Source organism: Amblyomma mixtum, chromosome 4, assembly GCF_055824585.1.
Source record: "Amblyomma mixtum isolate Tamu chromosome 4, ASM5582458v1, whole genome shotgun sequence".
NCBI classification, from domain to species: Eukaryota; Metazoa; Arthropoda; class Arachnida; order Ixodida; family Ixodidae; genus Amblyomma; species Amblyomma mixtum.
In genome coordinates, this window is record NC_143015.1 from 121,297,897 (window position 1) to 121,312,903 (window position 15,007).

General features: G+C 47.7%; 1 protein-coding gene across 1 annotated transcript in view; it reads left to right on the forward strand.

The window, feature by feature from the left end:
- Positions 1–710: 710 nt before the first annotated feature.
- LOC149348108 (fatty acid synthase-like) overlaps positions 711–15,007 on the forward strand; it is an 87,975-nt gene continuing 73,678 nt past the window's right edge. The window contains exons 1-7 of the mRNA XM_089585738.1: positions 711–846; positions 3,500–3,826; positions 5,295–5,495; positions 6,536–6,658; positions 8,803–9,036; positions 12,261–12,562; positions 13,810–14,196. Of these exons, the coding sequence (XP_089441864.1) occupies positions 714–846; positions 3,500–3,826; positions 5,295–5,495; positions 6,536–6,658; positions 8,803–9,036; positions 12,261–12,562; positions 13,810–14,196 (1,707 nt within the window). The 5' untranslated portion in view covers positions 711–713. The remainder of the gene's footprint in view (positions 847–3,499; positions 3,827–5,294; positions 5,496–6,535; positions 6,659–8,802; positions 9,037–12,260; positions 12,563–13,809; positions 14,197–15,007) is intronic.

Sequence of the window (15,007 nt, forward strand, 5' to 3'; positions counted from 1 at the left end):
GTTGGCTTCTGCCAGAGCGATAGACCACAGGAACGTCTCACCGTTTAAGGCGTGACGCCCAGCGACCGAGCTGGCCACTTGTATATTTTACGAAGGACAGCCAACATAGGGAACGGTCGTCCGTAATGACCTCGAAAGGCCGGCGTTTAATTAAGGCCGAATTTTTCCTATCACCCAAGCGATGGCTAAGCACTTTTTTTTTGGTTTTAAGGCGAAAGCCTTTAATGCCTCATACTGTCGTTAGCAGACACTGTCGGCAGCCGTGTCGACAGACGCGTCGGCAGATTTGTCCGCCTTTCGGCGTCACTGCTTAAAAAGAAACTGCGCCGAGGGTGGGAATCAAACAGGGCCTTTGGCATTTGAAGCGGAGACGCTACCACTCCGCCACGAAGGCTCAAGGTTCGAGCATGAATAAAGGCGCATCTAGTGAATGCATGGGTTTCATAAATAAAATAAAAGGAATAAAGTCAAGAAAAGGAAAAATAAAAAATAAAAATAAGAAAAGAAACAAAAATAAAAACGAAATAAAAATAAGATATGAAAATAAAAATAAAAAACAATAAAAATAAGAAACTAAATAAAACAAAAAGATATTAAAATAAAAATAAAAAACAATAAAAACAACAAACAGTGCGTCAGGAAACGCTTTCGCCTTGCAGCACTTTAGGGAGCCAAAGTGTCCCCTGAATTTTTTCTTCCCACTGCAGGAGAGAATGGCAAAGGATGAAATTGCAATCACGGGCTTCTCGGCCCGGTTCCCACAAGCGGATGACTTCGCCGAGTTCAAGAAGAAGCTCTACTCTGGCGTCGACTTTCTCACCGACGACGAGGCCCGCTGGCCTCGAGGTATGAAATGAGCGGGCTCGGCAGTGTTTCCATGATTGCGAACTATATTTACAGCTTCTCATTTAAGTATACAGAAAATCACTGGTTGCATTTTAACAAGGCGCAGAGGTGGTGTGTCGAAAGAACGGTATCTGTGTCTCACACAAAGGCAAATCAGCATCTATTGAAACCTTTCGTTTACGCACCGTCAAGATGCAGCTCGCGCTGGGAGCATATGGCATGGTCATCTTTGGGAGACGTAACATTTTAAACACTTATTCCTGGAAATTATAATCGTGAAAAGTGGGAGCGCTTCACTACAGTACCCCTCGGCTTGAACAGAGTAGGATGCAACGAGTTTAAACACACCTGAAGTTGCAGCTGCAACATCACCGCCAACAGCAAGAACGATTAGCAAGACCAATTCGAGCTTCTGTGTGCACGCTCATCGCAGGTTCTGCCTGTCTTCATACTGGTGTTCTTTATTAGGGGAGAGAGGGAAAAGTGGGACCTCTTTTGCTAAACACCTTAAAATTTTCGCCTGTTGGCGCCTGCGAACAAGTCGTATAAATCTGAGGGTACGCAACATCCACAGTATGTACCCACTTTCGGCAAAGGCGCCTGCGAACAAGTCGTATAAATCTGAGGGTACGCAACATCCACAGTATGTACCCACTTTCGTCAAAGGCGCCTGCGAACAACTCGAATAAATCTGAGGGTATGCAACATCCACAGTATGTACCCACTTTCGAAAAAGGTGTTCTTTATCAGGGGAGAGGGCGAAAAGTGGGACAACTTTTGCTAAACATCTTAAAATTTTCGCCTGTTGGAGCCTGCGAACAAGTCGTATAAATCTGAGGGTACGCAACATCCACAGTATGTACCCACTTTCGTTAAAGGCGCCTGCGAACAAGTCGTGTAAATCTGAGGGTACGCAACATCCACAGTATGTACCCACTTTCGTCAAAGGCGCCTGCGAACAAGTCGTATAAATCTGAGGGTACGCAACATCCACAGTATGTACCCACTTTCGTCAAAGGCGCCTGCGAACAAGTCGTATAAATCTGAGGGTACGCAACATCCACAGTATGTACCCACTTTCGTCAAAGGCGCCTGGGAACAACTCGGATAAATCTGAGGGTACGCAACATCCACAGTATGTACCCACTTTCGTCAAAGGCGCCTGCGAACAAGTCGTATAAATCTGAGGGTACGCAACATCCACAGTATGTACCCACTTTCGTCAATGGCGCCGGCGAACAAGTCGTATAAATCTGAGGGTACGCAACATCCACAGTATGTACCCACTTTCGTCAAAGGCGCCTGCGAACAAGTCGTATAAATCTGAGGGTACGCAACATCCACAGTATGTACCCACTTTCGTCAAAGGCGCCTGCGAACAAGTCGTATAAATCTGAGGGTACGCAACATCCCCAGTATGAACCCACTTTCGTCAAAGGCGCCTGCGAACAAGTCGTATAAATCTGAGGGTACGCAACATCCACAGTATGTACCCACTTTCGGCAAAGGCGCCTGCGAACAAGTCGTATAAATCTGAGGGTACGCAACATCCACAGTATGTACCCACTTTCGTCAAAGGCGCCTGCGAACAACTCGGATAAATCTGAGGGTATGCAACATCCACAGTATGTACCCACTTTCGTAAAAGGTGTTCTTTATCAGGGGAGAGGGCGAAAAGTGGGACAACTTTTGCTAAACACCTTAAAATTTTCGCCTGTTGGAGCCTGCGAACAAGTCGTATAAATCTGAGGGTACGCAACATCCACAGTATGTACCCACTTTCGTCAAAGGCGCCTGCGAACAAGTCGTATAAATCTGAGGGTACGCAACATCCACAGTATGTACCCACTTTCGTCAAAGGCGCCTGCGAACAACTCGGATAAATCTGAGGGTACGCAACATCCACAGTATGTACCCACTTTCGTAAAAGGTGTTCTTTATCCGTATTTTTTGACATCTTCTTTTTCTTACCGGTATAGGTACTTTCTTTAGTGACCGAGAGTTTGGTTACATTTATTGTTTTGGGCGGTCTTTTTGTGATGGCTATAAAAAGACGTCTCGCTTTCCGGGGTCAAGATAGAAGTCTGTTTTCTCTGCGCCTGTATCCGCGTGTGGCTTTACACTGTCGCAGCTTGAACATAGGGCAGCAATGAACTTCAGCTATTTAGTTCGGTTTGGTTTGGTTTGGTTTATGGGGTTTAACGTCTCAAAGCGACTAAGGCTATGAGAGACGCCGTAGTGGAGGGATCCGGAAATTTCGACCACCTGTGGTTCTTTAACGTCCCCTGACATCGCCCGTGTACTGTGCGCTGTCAGTGCACGTTAAAGAATCCCAGGTGGTCGAAATTTCCGGAGCCCTTCACTACGGCGTCTCTCATAGCCTTAGTCGCTTTGAGACGTTAAACCCCATAAACCAAACCAAACCGAACTAAATAGCTGAAGAAGCGTTTGTCTCTTATCCATTAGTGAGTACCACCTGTGCACACTTTAATGCCCGGCACCGGCACTGCAAACTAGCGGTGAGCCCTGGCATCGTAGGCGTTAACTACCTTTTACGGAAGGATAGAGCAATTTAACATAAAAACAATCATTATAAATTATTAACCGCAGTTGAAATAGTAATGTTCGGATACCTCTCATCTCTCACTCGCAGGCTGCCTGGGCCTTCCGGAGCGCATGGGCACAATCCGCGACTTGTCCTTGTTCGACGCTCACTTGTTCGGCGTGCACCCAAGGCAGGCACACCAAATGGACCCTCAGATGCGCCTTCTAATGGAGACATCGTACGAGGCCATCGTGGACGCCGGCTACGACCCGGAAACACTGCGGGGTCGAAAGATCGGCGTCCTTGTTGGATGCGGTGACTCCGAATCTAGCGAGGTGTTGTGCTTGGACACAGAAAAGCTCGACGGCTATAACTTACTTGGTTGCTCCCGGGCTTTGTTCGCCAATCGCCTGTCTTACGCATTTGACTTTTGTGGTAAGCAAATATTATGTCATCTTTGTTGATATTCGTATGTACAGTCGCGAGTAAAAAAGATAAGCACACGTGACGGAACACCGGAGCGCCGGGATAACAACGCGTGGCACTGCGGGTGGCGAAGAGGCTGATAACGAGAGTGCCGGGCTGTTCCCATTCTACAGTATTAGGGGCGTTCAGCGGACTGTCACGGACCAGCAAAATTACTGGCTAAAAGCAGCGCTATCATCTATTGTTCCGGCGAGTTCCTTTTGACAGACCGTCGAGGACATAAAAGAAACAGTAATAAAAAGAAGTCATGTTTGCTCATGATAACCGAGCCTGATAACTGTCTAGCCTGCTTATTTCATGTTTTTTTTTATCGCTTGTTTGCTGTGTCTAGAGCAGTTTGTTTCTTTTCTTAAGCCCTGCAATATATGATTCAGGTTTTATTTATTTCCAAATACTGCAGGCAGCAGTGCTGCCCAAGCGGGAGTGCCTGTACGCGTGTGCTTTATCTCTTTTTTTTTCAAATTCTTTTGTTGGAATTTTGTTCAACCCCTGTACCCATCCCCTCTGTTACGCCTCCTAGGCCTTGAGGGTAAATAAATAAATAAATAAATAAATAAAATAAATGCCGCATGCGCAGTCACGTAGGGTCGACACTTCGTCGCTCGGGCGGTGCACGCCTGATAAAGCTTACTTCCTGCCGCCCCCCCCCCCCCCCCCTAGGCTGCAAACATGTAAACAGCCTGAAAGGCAGGATGGATGGATGGATGGATGGATAGGAGCGCCCCCTTTGAAACGGGGTTGTGGCAATTGCCACCATGCTCAGCTTTTCTTTCTTTTGTTTGTTTATTGTGTTGGCAATTCTCATTAAGATTCGCCATCATCTTTACCTACGGTTTCCTACAATTTTAACCTTATGCCCCATCTCTGCTTTTCAGCCACCAATCCTCCAATCGCTTTTTGCTGACTTCCACTGCAGATTTATTTACATGACCGTTGTTATCTTCAAACCCTAGGGCCTCAGAAAGAGTGACTGTGCCTGCATCGACATCCGGATGGATACCATCACATTTGATTATGAGGTGTTCAATTGTTTCCACAAATCTACCACACACTGCACATGTGTCATCTTCTTCGTTAAATTTCTTTTTGTAGCTGACCGTTCTAAGACACCCTGACCTAGCTTCAAGAAGTAGGACACTGCCTATTGAGTTATCATAGAAAAATTCTTTTCTGATCTGCCTTCACAGCGCGAAACAGACAACATACTTGTTTGTTTCCGGTTGGGAAGTCAGCATGAACGGTCTCCAACCTGCCCAAACGAGAATTCTGATCGAAATGCTACTGCCAGGGCCGGGATTAAACCAGCGTCTTTCGGGACAGCAGCCGAGCACCATAACCACTGAGCCACCACGACGGACAGTTTTCGGCGAGAGGAAGTTTAAGCGACACATAAAATGACTTGGTGGCCGGCTTTCAGGGCCCAGCGTCTCCGTGGACACGGCGTGTTCGTCAACAATGACGGCTCTCAACCAGGCCATGCAGGCACTCCGTTCCGAACAGTGCGAGGCGGCCCTCGTTGCTGGGTGCATGATCAGCCTGAAGCCAGCCACGGCATTGAGCTTTCTGCGCCTGGGCATGCTGTCGCCTGATGGGAAGTGCATGCCCTTCGATTCCCGAGGTGAGTGCGCAGCATAGGCGGGCGCTCGTGCTCTGCCCGTGTACTGCCCCTCTGTGTGCCATAAACACCTTTTGGAAAGGTTTTACTCCCATGGAACCAAGTGTACTCGTCTGCGACACATTCTCACGGTTTCTGTTGGCACAGTAAAGCGCACAATGGGCCAGGGAGGTCCGAGGGCTAAAGCAAAACCGCAGAGATCAATTACCCCTTCGGGGTAATAATATGTGGGTCGTGCTGTCATGGCTGCAGAAAAAGCTATTTTAAATAAAAATGACACCTGAATGACGATAACTCAAAATGGTTTGGTTTGGTTTATTGGGGTTTAACGTCCCAAAGCGACTGAGGCTATGAGAGAGAAGGGCTCCGGAAATTTCGACCACGTGGGGTTCTTAAACGCGCACTGACATCGCACAGCACACGGGCCTCTAGAATTTCGCCTCCAAAGAAATTCTAGCCGCCGCGGCCGGGATCGAACCCACGTCTTTCGGGTCAGCAGCCGAGCACCGTAACCACTGAGCCACCGCGGCGGCATAACTCAAAATGGTAATCGCGAAAATCAGGCCAGCTGGCAGTAGCAGGCAAAAATACTTCTGCCTATATGGATATGCTATTAGTGGCAGCGGCATCCTCGCGATTTCGAGTTCAGACATGTCGCTAACGCTTAGCATGATGGGCTCGAGCTTTTAACCGCCGTTGGCGGTTCCTGCGACTGGCTCAGAGTCATCTGCAAGAGCACCGCGCCGACATTGGCGCCCCCACTAACGGTTCCCGCTTGTATTGTAGGGTAGCGCGGCCCCCCTCTGCAGTCCGCTCCGCTCACACCCTTTGCTGCCTCTCGTGCTGTGATCGCTCCCTTGTGAACTTGACGATCTTGACGCGTAGAGAACTCAGTGGCGCTGGCGGCGCGCTTGAAAATGCCCTTCGTCAAATAAAATAGGCAGTTATCTTCCGTGCTGCAGCATTCCTAAAAGTATTCGCGCAGGGAGGTGCCGTTGGCGTGCGAGAGAGACTAACCTGTTTGTAATGTGGTGTTGATGCAGGCAATGGCTTCGCCAGGAGTGAAACCGTGGGTGCTTTTTTCCTTCAGCGGGTGTCCGAGGCACGTCGAATCTACGCGAAAGTGATTCACGCCAAAGCCACTGCGGACGGCTACAAGGTCCAAGGTAACCGCGGCATTGAAAATGCCTGATTATCGATAACTGCAATATTGATTCAGTGTCCCTACGAGGGTGAAGTAAAATAGAACAAAGTATTTAATTATGGCGGACGTGCTCCGGAGCGCAGCAGTGAGGACGCGAATGAAGGCTAAGGTTCGCAATATTGTTTTCTTGATGCTGCAATGATCTATCGAGGGTCTCGGTACGGTCAGTTGGTTCCGGCAGCGTCGCGTGTATACTTAACACGTTTCAATAATTTTGAAACCAATAAACTTAAAAAATGGGATTTTCTTCTATCTTGAGAGTTGAACTGTTCTCATATTTTGTATTAATTAAATGAACATGCATACACCTGTTGAGCAATCTTTAAAATCGGACCTCGAAATGAGTCCTCTCAGATAACCAGGCTCATTGAGTTGGTTGCCGAAGAGCACGAACCACATTTTGGCGTGCTTGGGGCATAGTATGCTACTGATTGTCACGTGATGTATAATTTCGATGCGCATGCCCGAAGTGCATTCCATTTTTCTTCCTTTAAATATGTGCTTTTCATTTTGAATAAAATCAGTTGTAAGTTTGCGCTCGTCCCGTAACCTGTCTTGTGTGTGTGTGTTTCGCGCAACTGCGATGTCTGAAGTATTGAACCAACTAGCCCGACAACACGTTCTACTTAAGCATATTATGACTTCGTGCATTAGCAGTAAAATATGTGTACGTTTATGAAAGAATTAAACATGCGACAACGTGTTATTATTTCCTTTTTGGGCTGTGGGCCAGTAACTATCAATTTAAAACAATTTCTAGAGTGGCATAAGACGGCACCTTTGTTGGTCATTAAGCTCAGTATGACGGTGCTCCAGGCGGGCTTTTCAGTGAGTGGGTGTCTGCGCTCTTTGTGTGTGTCCTATTTTCTTTTGTCCTTGTTCTTTCGAGCTGTTTTTGTAGGTGAATTACCCCAGCACCTAGCGCGCCAGAAAATGCTCCTAGAGAGTACGCATAAAATGTACTGAAAAAAAAAAAAAATTAAAGCGCTTTTCGATACCGTCCGGCGCTGTTGAAGAGGAGTCGTGTCGCTCGAGCTTCTCTATGACAGAGCGGGATTTCCCTCTCCTGTCAATTATTCTCCTGCTCTCACTCTTCTGCGAACGCCTCCGACCACGCCACAGGAGTTGAGGCAGCGACCACGGAAGCTGAGGCAGTTACAATTGCCCCCTAGAGAACACATAATTGTGAGGTTGCATGTTCCCGCAATCGGGGGAAAGGAGCATCGGGGCAGGGCAGAAAGAAAGGAAGGGAAAGGCGTAATGGACATACGCGTGCTCAAACAGCAGGCAGTATAAGTCTTCTTGGGCCACTGTTTTGAAGGGTCGCACGAACTGCATCATCATCATCATCATCATCATCATCATCATCATCATCATCATCATCATCATCATCATCATCATTTATTTTACCCTTAATGGCCTCTGTTGAGGCATTACATAAGGGGGGGGACAAAGCAAATACAACTGAGAATAACACGTTAATACAACAAAACATAATGCAATGCAATGAAATGAAAAACGATACATCACACTACAACGTAGGTCAATAATCAATGGTGAAAGGCTGAATTAGGCGGTAACAACAACATCAAGAAAAAGAATAAGTGTAACTGGGTGAAGTTTGAGACAAATGGGCAGTATCTTTTATTCAGTACAGTGATTAATTAATGCCTGTCGAAATTTAGTAGCGTCGCGCTCGTTAACAATGTAGTCGGGTAGCAGGTTCCAATTTTCTATTGCAGTTGGAAGAAAAGATTTATTAAATGCCAAAGTCGATTCATGCATATGTCGAATGCTGAGGAGGTTAAACAGGCAGCGCGATGTTCTGATGGGAGCTAGTAACAATGTGTCACCAAGATCATTGTCACCAAGGTCAAGAAAATTGTAATATAATTTATGAAAGAGGCAGAGTCGTGCGATTTTCTGTCGGAGCTCTAGTGGCTCAATGTTAAGTGCAGATTTAATCCTGGTGATACTGTTGTGTCTATTGTAATTTTAGGATATAAAACGAGCTGCTCGGTTTTGAATGGCTTCTAAGGTGTTAATTAAGTATGCTTGGTGAGGATTCCATATAGGCGCTGCATAATCTGTTCCGCGACGTTCCAGGAATCACGCACCCCTCGGCCCAGGCGCAGAAACAGCTGCTTCGTGACACCTACAGCGAAGCCAACGTTGATCCTCGCAAAGTAGAGTATGTAGAGACTCACGGAACGGGAACAAAGGCAGGGGACACACAGGAGATGGAAGCCATTGCCAGCATCCTCTGCCAGCCGGGACGCAAAACGCCTCTCATGGTTGGAGCTGTGAAGAGCAACTTAGGCCACGGAGAAGCTGCGTCCGGTGAGTTAGCACGCACTGCAATTCTCACTGCATTTCACCAGAGAGGGCAAAGTTGAACTGAACGAAATTCAAGGCTGAAGGAAAAGGATCGTGCACATAGTAGCAGGATAGGATAGGATAGGATAGGAAAACTTTTAACGTCCAACAGAAAGAGGGTAGCCAGAGGGCCACCCGCCTAGACGACGGCCGAAAGGTCTTGACTCTCGGCGGCGGCTTCGGCCAGTCGGACGAGTTGTAACTGAGTCGCCGGGTCGGAGCTCAGTAGTAAGGTCTTCCATTGATCTTTTGTGTTTATACCTCGTCTCTCCCGGGGGGAATGAGGACATTCCCATAGTATGTGGTCCAAGGTGGCCCTAAGTTCGCAGTTTGCGCATTTGTCTGACAATTGCCCTGGGTACATAAGACTCCAGAGGGCCAGGTTTGGAAAGGTGTAAGTTTGTAACCGGCGCCAGTTGATGGCTTGGTATCTGGACAAGGATCTATCCGCTGGAGGAAGTCTAGCTCGTTGCAAACGATAGTGCTGTGTAATTTCTCTGTAGGTCACCATGCGATCCCTGTCTGTAAAGACCACCTCGCTCGGGTCCGCCCGGAAGGAAAAGCCTCGGGCGAACTCGTGGGCCGTTTCATTACCAGGCAGGGATGCATGTGCTGGTGTCCAGACTAGTGTAATTTTCCGGTCTATTACATGACGGCTTAGAATTTTATTCGTTAGAGGGGAGACCCGGCCCCTGTAGCAGGAGAAGAAATACTTAGCTCGACAGTACGGCTTCATCAGGTAAAAAGCAGAGCTATTGTTATTGAAATGGGCCCCGCAACACTTTTAAAGTCATGGTGGTTATGCCACAGGTGAACTATTAATGTCGCGCAGATACAGATGCAAAATGAACAACGGAAGTTATTGTGCACCAACAGAAGTTATTCAGGAAAATTCTTTTTCAATACACAATACGATAAGAGAGGACGCTGCCCTTGATGCGGCTAAACCCCTATAAAAAAAGTTTTACGATAGTCTATATAGTGCCTATAGACTTCAGTCTATAAAGTCTATAGACTCTCTATAGACAAAATCCAGAGAAAAGTCTATAGGCAATACAAATGCCATAGACAGTCTATAGACAATCTATAGATTTATAAAAGACGCGGGTTCGATCCCGGCCGCGGCGGTTGAATTTCTTTGGAGGAGAAATTCGAGGCCCGTGTACTGTGCGATGTCAGTGCACGTTAATGAACCCCAGGTGGTCGAAATTTCCGGAGACCTCCACTACGGCGTCTCTCATAGCCTTTGTCGCTTTGGGACGTGAAACCCCATAAACCAACCAATCTATAGATTTATGGCCATACACTTTTAGTAGGCTTTTGTCTATAGACAGTCTATAGACTATGTATAGACAAAAAGCAGTACCTATAGGAAGTCAGTAGAGACAATAAGAAGTCTATAGACTGTCTATAGACCATTTTTATAAGGGAAGAGCCGTATAGAGGGCAGTTATGGATGTTTTTTTTTCGCAGGAATTACAGCTCGCATTTTGCTGCAGCAGCTCGCAGCTCGGAATTACGGAAGCGTTGGGGTCGCTACAGTTGACCTTCGCAGCTACGAGCGTACAGCTCGGTGCCAGTGCGTCCTAAACATGCTACGTTGGTTATAACATGGCGCTCGCCAAAACAGAATGTACTGTTAATAAAGAGTCCGTAGCATGTATAAGAAGCCCTGGAAGCCTCATGGTGCAGAGAGATAGATAGCGTCCCACCTCTTTCTACTGCTTGTTCTGTAGTGTTTATCGCGTGAATGATTATGCATGCCAAGTGTAAATGAATATGAAGTCATCTGACTCAGTTACAAAATTCTTGATATTGTCACTAGTGGTGACTACAGTCCCGCGAACAGAAAAACAGCGAGAGTGTCTTCGAAACGAAACTCTTTATTTGGGCTGACTTGCGCCCGCAAAGAACTGAATCACTCGGCGGCGTAGCAACTAGCGTGCTCAGCGGTCGTCGAACAGAATGACCGCCGCTGTCGGCCGTGCTCTTTTTAAAGCTGATAGCGAACCTTCCAGATAAAGCTTGGAAAGTTACTAGAACATTCTGGCACAAAGTAGAATTGGCTCCGCCTGGATGCGATCAATCGAGATAAATCTAGGCGCGTCTTGCGTCACAAACGAAGCGATAAAGCGGCGTGCCGGCAGCCTTGAAGCATGAACAAATAAACACAACAAACGCTACAAAGATTCGCGATTAGATGTGTTAGTCGTCACCTTGCACTCGCACATTAAAGGCTGAGTTGCATGTACGCGAAAACTCACGCGAACGCGACGGCGACACGCGTCGCGCGAAGACTTCGCGCGAACAGAAATGTATGTATCGCTTGGCTCGTCGCTCGGATCTGCCGAAATAGAAAATTTCGCTCGTTCGCCCGGAAGTGCATGCGCGATCAGCCAATAGCATAAACGGTCAGCGTACGTGAGTGCCGGTCATTTCGCGGGCTTTTTTTTTTGTTTTGAAACGTTGCATTGCGATCGCCGCGTATTCGCGCTTCCTACAGAACGATGGCCAACCAAAACTTCAATGAGCGCCTTATTGATGCCGTCGAATGCGAGTATATAGGTCCTTTGGGACCTGCAGCACAGGTACTATAAACATCGTGGCCATTCTGATGCGGCTTGGCGCCGAGTTGCAGAAGCCGTCGGTGCACATGAGCAGTTTTGTAAACAATTGCATTGAGTTCGTTTCATTGACTGCTAACTGCTTCAGTAGGCAGACTGAATATTTTGCGAAGTGAAAGCGCTCATTTATGTTTCATGCATGTGGTCTTAGCTGTCGTCGAGCGATCGTTATCGTTCGCCAGAAAATGCGCGTTGCAGCGTAGCAGATTTGCCTGACAAGGAAAGCATGCATGCAGAACTAGAATGATACTATTTCACAGAAATACGGTACAGGCTTTTGTCTTGTGGCGGGTTTAACGGCGGCCGGTTTAAATTCTTGCAATTTTTTTTTTTACTGTTGTTGCATTTGCGAATACCTTCGCGGTGTGCTATGCCAGCAACACTGAGCGCTGTTGCCGTTTCGCATTGCCGTCGGTATCGCGCTGTCGCGTGCATGCGTCTTCCCCAGTACGCGACAGAGCGAACCATGATCGCCTTCGTCGCGCCGCCTTGTCGCGTTGCTCTCTTTTTCGCTTACACGCGTTCCAGGCTTTAAGCCAGACATGTCATATTTGCTGCCCACAGGCCTCGGCTCTATCGCCAAAGTGATCCTTGCCATGGAGACTGGCGCCATCGCTGGAAATCTGCACTTCCAAGAAGCCAATCCGAAAATTCCTTCGCTGAACGACGGTAGCGTCAAGGTCGTTGCCAAATGCACCCCCTTCAATGGTGGCATGGTGGGCCTGAACTCTTTCGGCATGGGTGGGTCCGGTGCGCACGTCATTCTTGAGTCCAACACGGGGCCTCACGTGGACAGCGTTCCGCGCGACAGTCGCGCGCTCCCGCGACTCGTCCTTGTGTGTGGAAGAAGCAAGAAATCGCTCGCGGTGAGCCTACTGTTCAATGATCCTTTCTACCAGAGCTGCTTTCATTGTGTGAAAACTTCTACGGGGTACACAGTCTAAGTGTTGGGATCCCAAAGGCGTTGCTATTGTCCGCCTGTGGATACTTCAGCTTAGTATTGGTCAAATGTTTAGGGGAATCCCCCAAGGTGGAGTAGACTTGTAATAAGGGAGTAATTACTCATTGACATCCACCCGAGCGCAGCCTTACGGCTACAAATACAACTTTCTCAGAAACTTCGTAGTTAAAGAAAAATTCGTCCTGGTCGGGGGTCGAACCCGGGACCACCGCTTCACTGGAGCAGTCGCTCTACCAACTGAGCTAACCGGGACGGCAACCTTATGGTAGGGCGAGAGCGAATTGATCAATAACTCGAATTTTGACCAACACTGTTCCCATTTCGAGTTATTGATCAATTCGCTCTCGCCCTACCATAAGGTTGCCGTCCCGGTTAGCTTAATTAGTAGAGCGACTGCTCCGGTGAAGCGGTGGTCCCGGGTTTGAATCCCGGACCAGGACGAATTTTACTTTAACTACGAAGTTTCTGAGAAAGCTGTATAGCTTTCCTTTGTAGCCGTAAGGCTGCGCTCGGGTGGATGTCAATGAGTAATTACTCCCTTATTTCAGCTTAGCATAAATTCGCGCACAAATACACGAAAATGGTGCAAATAATTATCTCAGACGGAACATAAATTAATTGAAGCGCATGTGCACTCAGCCACTTTTTTAACTAAGTAAGTTCCACCCCTGTGCTACATAAACAGCTCTGTGAGGAAGTGAGGCAGCCAAACCGGCGAGAATACGCACATGCGGGCAAAGTTAATGTCGTTTCCGGCCTGTCTTTCTTTTCCCCTTTGTTACAAAGTGCTCTGCTGTCGTTTGTTCCACACTACGGTGATATTGTTAAAGTATTGGCGAATGCACATAATTTTAAAAATAGGAGTTTTGTAGTTTAGATAAACGCATGGCTTCTGCCCTTGTGTACCTATCTGGAAATTTTTACGAGTGGAAAGATTCTCGCAGGAGAATGCTTTTAGGCAAACTTGAAAAAGAAAAAACAGGTTGCCGCATAAATTAGATTTTTGAACTCCCAAGCCTTCCTAACAGATACTAACCGACGGCTTAGAGGTATGTTTTCGGCGAATGCTTCTGCTGTGTTCCATAGCGTTCACGGATGAGTGAAATGGAGCTCAAGACTTTAGTGTCCCTCCTGTTATCGCCATCACTGCAGACCACTCTAGATCGAGTGGAAGCCGAGGGCCCGTACCCGGATTCTGCGTACGCCCTCCTAAACCGGGTCGGCCAGCGGAGCATCCAGCAGTTTTCCTACCGAGGATTCGCCGTGGTTCCCGTGGACGGCTCTGGCAAGGAAGTCGTCAAGGTTGCCGAACAGGCTCCGCTCGAGAGGCGCCCCCTGTGGTTCGTCTTCAGCGGCATGGGCTGCCAGTGGAAAGGGATGGCAAGGCAGATGATGCAATTCGACGTGTTCGCCCGATCCATGCGCAAGTCGGCTGATGTGCTAAAGCAGTTCGGCCTGGATCTGACCGACCTGGTGACCAGCGATGATGCTGTGAGCAACAACGTGGCTTCGGTGCTGGCTTCCATGGCAGCTGTTCAGGTGATCCCGAGAAGCTTGCTTCAGTGTTCTGTGCCGCTTTGAGATGCATGCTGGTAATGAGCCATATTGTGTAACTTTTCATTTCGTCGTCATTTCATTCGGTCGCAACGTCAGGGGTGGCAAAAACAATATTAGAGAGTTTTAGAATTGGGGGCCCAAGCGGCTTGGGGCCCCAAGAGAATTGCCGGCCGCAAGTGCGCATGCGCAAAACCCAAGGCAGTCTTGGGCTCTTGCGTTCGCGTTAACCCAAGACCCAAAAATCGAAAACTAGCGTGGACCCCCAAGCTGTCTTGGGTCACCCTCGCGACTGACGAGAAATCACGAAATCACCGTACAGCAGATGATCGCAGAGCAAACTTGCTGTCCTTCGACTGATTTTTGCCATTTTGCACAGGTGAACTCTCAGTTTTAAAGTCAATCGCTGAAAACACTATTTAAGAGCACTTGGCTGCGATTGGCTTTGCTTGACTTAAAATCGTTTACTTAATTCGCGGTACTAACAAAACGATTACGTTTATGAGATTTTATTGCTCGCTCTTCTTGCTCAAAAATGCATTCTGTTCGTTTCCACTTGCAAGAAAAGCTTTTCTTTCTTGTTGCTTTCAAGCACGATTTTTTTCCCCACTGCGGCGTAACGAGCACTCGACCCAACGCTGTCTGCGTGTGACCGAATTCTCAAACTCTGCTGTTCTTCTAAACCCAAGAGCAACAACGCAACGCGGCTTGGGAGCCAAGAGCCTTGGGTTCCCAATTCTAAAACTCTCTAATAGAAGATGGAGAAGCAAACGAGCGATCACAGGCACGGCCAGTC